Source organism: Electrona antarctica, assembly GCF_951216825.1.
Source record: "Electrona antarctica genome assembly, chromosome: 10".
In the NCBI taxonomy this organism is placed as follows: Eukaryota; Metazoa; Chordata; class Actinopteri; order Myctophiformes; family Myctophidae; genus Electrona; species Electrona antarctica.
In genome coordinates, this window is record NC_136791.1 from 15,515,061 (window position 1) to 15,523,164 (window position 8,104).

General features: G+C 43.4%; 2 protein-coding genes across 2 annotated transcripts; one reads left to right on the plus strand and one right to left on the minus strand.

Moving 5' to 3' along the window:
- Positions 1–1,267: 1,267 nt before the first annotated feature.
- On the minus strand, positions 1,268–2,266 carry LOC306930722 (mitochondrial fission factor homolog A-like; the record flags this gene model as incomplete). Its single annotated transcript, XM_079511817.1, has 1 exon — positions 1,268–2,266. One exon carries the CDS (start codon positions 2,264–2,266, stop codon positions 1,268–1,270), a length of 999 nt encoding a protein of 332 aa, XP_079367943.1.
- A 1,473-nt stretch (positions 2,267–3,739) lies between these two features.
- On the plus strand, positions 3,740–6,150 carry LOC306931637 (uncharacterized protein). The gene is made up of 4 exons (XM_079513126.1): positions 3,740–4,230; positions 4,526–4,654; positions 5,602–5,684; positions 5,933–6,150. Exons 1-4 carry the CDS (start codon positions 3,816–3,818, stop codon positions 6,125–6,127), a joined length of 822 nt encoding a protein of 273 aa, XP_079369252.1. The 5' UTR covers positions 3,740–3,815; the 3' UTR covers positions 6,128–6,150.
- The last annotated feature ends 1,954 nt before the right edge of the window (positions 6,151–8,104 follow it).

Consider the following 8,104-nt stretch of genomic DNA (forward strand, 5'->3'; position numbering starts at 1 on the left):
TTCCGCCGTGATCCGAAAATACACATGAACATGAATCCAGTATATTATTAGATCATTTGTAAACTAACACCATAGCATTTAACTTACACAACACTGATGGCAGTGCTGTCTAATGCATGTCGACCCTATGGAGTCCTCAGTTACTATGGGGGTCACCAAATACTTTGTGTGATAACTTATTTTTTCAACATTAACAACATGACCCTATACTTTTCTGTACTCTGAGAACTTTATCCAAAAATAGCTGATCCGTAAGCTTGTCTATTTTTGGCAAAGGTGTGGTGTAGAGGGGAAAAAAGGGCAGACTAAGTACAGAATGAAATAGTTAAGTGGTTATAGGTCTGATAATACACATTAACGTGAATCCAACACTGATGACAGTGCTGCTTTTTTTGGAGCTTGTTTCTAAAGCGTAGTTTACAGATACTTAGAACGACCTATAGAGATCACCCCATTGAATGGGACTGTTATCTCCCCTTATCATAGCCTATCATAACATTAGCTATGGTCCAGTATTGTTAACGCATGTGCTGTCACGGGCGGAGTCACATTGACATAAAATGGTAAATGGTGCATTTATATAGCGCCTTTATCCAAGGCGCTTTACATAGATTGTGCATTACATTCACCCATTCATACACCGATTGCGGCGGAAGCCATGCAAGGACTAACCAGCACATCGGGAGCAATTTGGGGTTCAGTGTCTTGCCCAAGGACACTTCGACATGTAGACAGGAGGAGCCGGGATTCGAACCTGCTCTACCTCCTGAGCCACAGTCGCCCGGCATATAGCACGAAACCCCATTCCAGCACCTGCCTCGGCAGCATGCCTTGCTAATCATTAGACTTTCAGCCCCAACCTCCTGGGATCAAATCACGGCGGAGGTGCACCATCAGAAGCGGACTGGAGCTACGAGAGGTACAGCGGAGCGAGCTAAGGCAAGCAAGTCGCCGCACCGAACGTTGCAAAGTCCGATTCTGCCGACTCAGCGCCATCCGAGTTTTGTCCCGATAAGCACAGAATCGTAAATCATATTTTGGGGAAAGCGTTGCAACTAACTGCCAATCAAATGACTATACTGGCCAATCACAGCGCATCTTTTCTGTGGCTGATAATAGCCTACCAGAGGATCCTGGTAGGCCAGTAGGTACCTACTGGACCATAGCTATGGAATGATACTCTGATAACAGCCCCATTTAATGGGAGGACAATGTGAAGATTGGCCCACTTGTTTCACTCGCTAAAATCCGGCCAATGCCAACCCGGCTATTGCCGTAACCAGACACAGGCCTTGACGAGCCAGAAGGCCACAGTAGCGGCGGACAGGACCACTGCTTGCCTGGAGCGCTCATGGCTCTCCTCCTCCAACAGCTGCAGGCGGCGCTTCATCGTCTCCATCTGCCATCTGAGTGAGGAGGTGTCCAGTTCATCCAGAACCAGAACCTCCTCCTGCTGCTGCTGCTGGTGGGCCCTGCTTTTGTTCAGGAGCTCTAAGGCCTGCCGGTAGCCCCGGCCCGTTGTCGACTGCATGTATGTCAGAAGACCCCGTGCCGTGTACAGGTTTGTGTCTGCATCCTCGGGACAGCAGAGCGGTGGACACACAAGGAATGGGGGAGCAGATGATGATGGTAGTGGTGACGACGGCAGTGAAGGTGACAAAGAGGTTTCACTGGCTTCAGCTATGTCGATGATGACCCGGCGGCCATTTTGGCTTGCAGCCACGTTCTCACTAGTGGCACTTTGGTCTTCTCCGCGGGAGCTGGAGGGACAGTGTGGTCCCTCCTGTCTAACGTCGTGGCTGCAGTGAGACAGAGTGGTCTCCTGTCTAGCACGATGGGTGGGAGAGGGAGACGGGGTGGTCCTCTGCTGAGCCTCCAGGCACTCTAGAGGTTGCTCCCGGAGGGTCAGGACGTGAGGCGGGGGCGTCATCCTGTCCGAGTCCAGGGGTGGGGGGGAGGTGTGGATCGGGTGTAAATAATCTCCGGGGTGGGGACAGTATGGAAGGTCCCAGCCATCAGCGTCCTCTCCTGCTATGGTGATCCTCTCCGGCACGTGCATGAAGGTGGCGGGTTTGCGGTGTTGGTGGTGGGCCAGGGCCCACTGTGGTGATGGTAGCAGTGCCAGTGGGTCCTTGGTGTTCTCTGCATCGTTCACCCTGAGGGTGTCTGGGATCCTCATGCGCTGGTTGATGTCCTCTGCAAATTCCAGACGGTAGTGAAGGACACGACTTGCCTCTGCCACGGTGTCGAAGGCTGTCGTACTCATCCAGATATGATGTTATTATACCTTATTCCGGTAACAAGGGCAGGGCGAAAGAATGTTTGGATTAATAAAGTAAAGGTCTATCCAAAACCAACTCCAAACTGGAGTCCTCACTTGCAAGTTGGTTTGACTAATCTGACAAACTATGAGGCCATTGGTTGGTTATAGGCTCTGATGATGTCACTGATGATGTCGCCGATGATGAGGCCAGCCGCCTCCCGCTTCAAATTAAGCCTCTTCCCTCTTCCTTCCAACTTCCTTGCATCGTTCTAGTGTTTAAAAAACTCATCTTTTCACCATGATCATGTGACAACAGAATTTATGTGATCATATATAAATCATATATTCCAGAGTGCGAAAGTCCCAAAAAGCATATTGAAAAGGGGCTTGCAAGTTTGAAACTCACTTTTAATGCAACCTTTATTGTGATATGACCGTGACCATGAGGGTCGAAACGTACGCATCATGATAAAGTTTGGAGCATTAAGCTAAAAGCGAGTTACAGCTCTTTCTGACATGATTGTCATGTCAGAATTATTACATTTTGTTATAATCTGATGGAGACTTGACCCAGTACATTAGACCAAAATACATAGTTGTTTACCAGATTATAAGTAACATCTGGTAATATGACATAACTCATGTATGTTACATACATGTTCATACTACATACAGTTGACATACCTACCACCAATATGCACATTCTCTCAGTTCAGTGTATGTTTGTACAGGGACCTGCAGACATAGTGGTTGCAGAAAGGGGGTTGTGTTCTTTGCACGGCATACGCTTTAGTTGTGGTTAGGTTGCAAGTAGCACTTCTGCAATTTATCTGTGCTAGACCACAACCTCTCCTCGCTCATTCTGTGCTCTCTACACCACTGCTCCAGTTCCATACTGTATATATAAACCACCAACATGCATAATCTCACCATTACAACAATAATAAGATTGATTTCCTTTCACATTCACTTCTGGACCTGGTGCTCAGTACTTTCTGCTTTCCCATTTGTAATCTACAAATCAAATCCAATGTGGATCTCAGACTTCATGTGGCCTGTCTGTACGACAGTAGCATATGATGTCTGACGTATGAATCCATCCAAAAATATAAAAATGGGAAAATAAATGAACACACACATAGACTGACTCTCTTATAGGTAGGTTATAGGTTAGAGTCTCCTACAGAGCAATTCCATGAAAATAGACTTAGTTAAAACACCAATATTTCTCAATATATTCTTGCTTATTCAGCTTTCACTCTGAATTGGAAGCATGTTGAACTTCCTGTACAGTGTGTTTGCATCACATGAATATGATCAGTTGACAGTTAGACAGACACCACAAAGACGTCAGACGGTTAGTCCACTGTTATACCTCTAAAGCATTTAGACTTAGTAGCACAGCTGAGAGAGAGACATGGTAGAAGAGACAGTGGGACCGCCTGAGAGAGACAGTGAAGGAGAGACAGTTGGAAAGCTGAGAGGGAGTGTAGGAGAGACAGCCAGTAGGACAGCTGAGAGAGACAGCTAAGTAGAGACAGACAGTCTGGACATGATATCACTATCTGCTGTTATCTGGTTTCTACTGAACAACAACATGGTGAAACACGTTCAGATGCTGTTGTTTATGTTTGGAGTTTTTATTACCTCGGTCCACAATCAGGGATGGACCAATGTCCCTGTGGAAGAGGGACAAGGCACCATACTGAACTGTTCTCTGGATGAACCAAATATCATCTGGTACATGCAGCTACTGGGAGAATCCCCTGTTAGCATCCTGAGAACATTCAGCAGGGAGTCAGTGGGTGCTATTTATTGCAATGAGACTTTCAAAAACATGTACTCTGTGAAGTTGGGGAACCGCCTGTTCATTCACAACGTGACCCTGGACAAGACAAGATTTTACTACTGCATCGGTGTCCTAGATAAGACCATCTTTCTGAATGAAACATTTCATCTCGTCTCTGGTAAGCATGACAAGCTTTCTGGCTTTTGAAAGATTTGAACTTCAAACATGTTATTTTCTTTAAGTACTATTGCATTTCATCATCTCAGTTCAATCAAGTATAAACTTGACCCTTATCAATACAGTATGAAGAATCTCAGGGAACATTTATTGATTGCAAATCTTCCGAACAGTTCTCTGCAAATAAACGTGAATATGATTGTTATTTTTCAGAGATGCATTTTTAAAACGTTACACATTTTCTTTCTGTTGCAATGACGTTTAATTTTAGTTTTTGTTGTTTGTTTTTGTTTCAGCTAGCAAGCTGCCAATGCCAAACAACGAAGGCTCTCAGAAGGATTCTATGTTTTGGCCGCTTGTGTCTCTGGCCGTCTCTCTGTCTCTGGCTCTGGCTCTCAACCTCCTTCTGATCACAGTACTAGCAGGTCATACTCATGATGATTTTGATTGATTGATTGAAAAATGTATGCACAGAATAAAAGCCAATGCAATAGAATAGAATTCAATACAAAAACTGTTACGAGGATGAAACCCGAAAAAGCACTAAGACTTGTTTACATCAGGGTCCTCCATTTTCAATTCATCAGAACAATTAAAGACATACAAATATACACTTCTATGGAAAGAAAAAGAAAGGAAATCATCATATATAGGCTACAGTTAAATAAAGTAAAAAAGGGAAAAACATGTAGGCCTACAGTATGGAAAAAAATGGGGGGGGGGGGACTTTGGCTTTTTTACAGGGGCCAGTTTCGAATTGCAGCCTTCCGTTTAAAGTGCTCTTTGAGAGCGGTTTTGAAGGAGTCTAGGGATTCACATTTCTTATTGGCTGTTGGTAGGGTGTTCCACATTTTAGTGGTATAGGAGCAAAATTACACTAACATTAATAGCATTTTGTAAATGTAATTTATGGTAAAACTTCTGTAATGAACAATTGATGTGATTTGAGTGTACTACTTTTTACCCATTAACCAATGACAGAAGTTGGGTTTAGTATTCTAGGGCCTAGAACACTAAACCCAACTTCTGTCAAACCATCACTAAACGAAAATGTAATATATTCTATGAAGATATTTCTCATTAAAATATATTAAAGTACAGCAATAAATGGCAATTTGAGGTACTCTTCTTTAATATTTCAACATGAAATGTCACAAGAAATAGATATCATGTGGGCCGGGGTCCTATAATGTGGGGCAAAATATATCAGTGGTGCTCAAACTTGTCAAGGACCCTCAAGTTGCCTCAACATTATTTGCCCGCAGACCCCCATCTAAAAATATTTTGTTCCAAGGATCTCCAGAAGCAAAGATTTGAGTTGAAAAAGTCTTTAGTTTTGATGTAATTACTGTATATCTGCCCGTTTCATCAGCCCGATGTCACAACAGACCCAGTCAGCCGGACAGTGACTTTTCACCTGTCACCACTTCACCTGGGAACCCCACCCCTGCTAAGGTCAGTAACTTGGCTGTAAGTGAGCAAGTTACCGTCCATACCGTAAGTACTGACAAATTACCTTCTGAAAATTAACCTGTATCTGGGAAATGGATCCAATGTATGATCTTCTTTAGTATAGTAAAATTGCCACACCATAAAAACAATGTTATGGTTTCATCAACAGATTTAAAGAAGGACTGGGGCAGCTAAATCGGAAGACACTGAAACAGGTATAACAGTGTATGTATTCTGACTTTGTGTTTCAGTATGAGGAAATCCCTATGCAAGTGCAAGACCAGACGTCAGCTCATGTTGCCATGAGGCGATCATCTCACTGTTTCTCTACATCTGTTGCTGTTGCAGTCTCTGAGTCCCAGATCCCACCTGCTCCTACCTCTGGTCCAGACTGTGTTTACTACACACTCAAGCTACCTGCCACAACACCTACAGCAGTACCATGAACCACACACACACAGATACGCACGCACGCGCTGAGATCCCGGTCACACAGTGCTGTGAGAGGGCTCTGATGTGACATATCTGTGACAGGGCCTGACATACCTGTCACGCCATGTCACAGCACTGACGCGATACTGCATGGCCATGATACATGATACCGTTACAAGTACAAGTCCAGAATTCAAAATGCACTCGAGTAAAAGTAGGCTACAAAAGTACCAAAAGTAAAAGTACTATTATGTAGAAATGTCACATTTCATGTTTTCAATTAAAAAAACTTTTGAATATAGCCGATCTACAAGCTCACAATGTGTTGCATTGTAGATTTGTCAAAATCTATAAAGTAATTAGTAACTAAAGTTTTCTATGCTATCTATGCTGCTACATTTCCGAATGCACCCTAAATATAAGATTTTAATCTAAAGTTGATTTAGTCTAAAATGTATTTTGGCAGGCCTTGATGGCGTCGTAATGGCTGAATTTACACTTGGTTGCATGCTGAAAATAGCTGATCTACAAGCTCACAACGTGGCACAGTGAGTCACACTGTGAGCTTGTAGATCTGCTATTTTCAGCATGCAACCAAGTGTAAAATGACTTCTCTTTTAGTTCTACTGGAACTCTTCTCCACTAGTCCCTCCCTAATATTTTAGTCTAGTTTTTGTTGTTGGCAAAGAAAAGAGGTACTCACTGAATAATTTTTTGTGTTAAATAACACATCGGGACACATCAGACAGTCTTTGAGATTTATTTACACGTTGAGCTAGTATCCATTCTAGTTTATATACAGGAACTTGTTGTAAGGCATTATGAAAACTGTAGAAGAAATTTGTTAAAAAATAAAAAAAAAGTTTAAATGAATTTAAGAGCCCCGATGACGGAATTGACGGATTTAATCAATAAATCCAGACCTCCCGTTGACGGAATTGACGGGCTGTCAATCGGGAGCCTAATCGGGACCTTAATGTAGCAAAATTTAGCATTTTTTGGCTAATTTGGCTAACGGCCGATGTAATGTTCCTAAAACCGGCCGAAATCCGCGCGTGCATGGGCGATCACGCACGCGCATGATTGTGCATGCATCGCTGCGTAAAATGCGATGTTTTGGGCTTGATTAGAGCTTAATTTGACTTAGTTATGAAAAAGACGATGATAGCTTAGCATTCCGGACATCTTTCATTGTGGCACACTAGCAAAGCTACTACCGGATATTTTGATCCTAACCGGATGTGGTCATCGTTCACTCGCTCCTTTTGGTCAGAATCGGCACAATGGTGACGTTACCGCCACCATCAGGTCTGATTGTCCCAATACTATAGTCTTGCCCCGTCAGAATGAGATATAGGCCCTCATTTATCAATCGAGTGTAAAATCTGCCCCAAATTCGAGTGTAGGATTCGTAGTACACCCACGTCGGGTCGGCATTTACAAAGTGATCGCAGACAGCTGTTTCTTCCTTAATTTCGTTCCGACGTTAATAAATGTGACGGCTGAAATCTATCTGGCACGCCCTATGAAATCAAGCCTCGCCCTCGTTTTTGCGACATGAACAACTGCAATACGACCTGGAAACCATGGTTACAGGAAAAATAAAGTTCCCCTCGCTTGCATAAGTTGCCTTTCTGCCCCCTCTCATACACACAAACACACACACACACACACACACACACACACACACACACACACAGACGCACGCACGCACGCGCAACTTGCAACTTGTTGTATCTTAAATAAATAAACCTGCATGAATTAAATAAAGCTGTAGCCTACCCTGTCTGTTTCTCCTCTCGCTTCGCTTCCTCCCTGTCCGCCTCACCCCCCCCCCGCACGCATGCACGCACATATCGCAATTTGCAAGCAACTGTCACTGTGTGTTGTTAGTTGTATATTCAATTATTAAAGTATTTTTAATTTAATATACAACAAGAAATATTAGTGAACGAAAACCTGAACCTGTGAACCATGAATTAAATAACAAA

Bases quoted from the DNA above. Each gene is read 5' to 3' on its own strand.
- LOC306931637 (XM_079513126.1), top strand. From the start codon at position 3,816: ATGATATCACTATCTGCTGTTATCTGGTTTCTACTGAACAACAACATG. The intron at 4,655-5,601 runs GTCATACTCATG...CCGTTTCATCAG, and splicing joins TCTGATCACAGTACTAGCAG to CCCGATGTCACAACAGACCC. The intron at 5,685-5,932 runs GTCAGTAACTTG...TTTGTGTTTCAG, and splicing joins GGAACCCCACCCCTGCTAAG to TATGAGGAAATCCCTATGCA.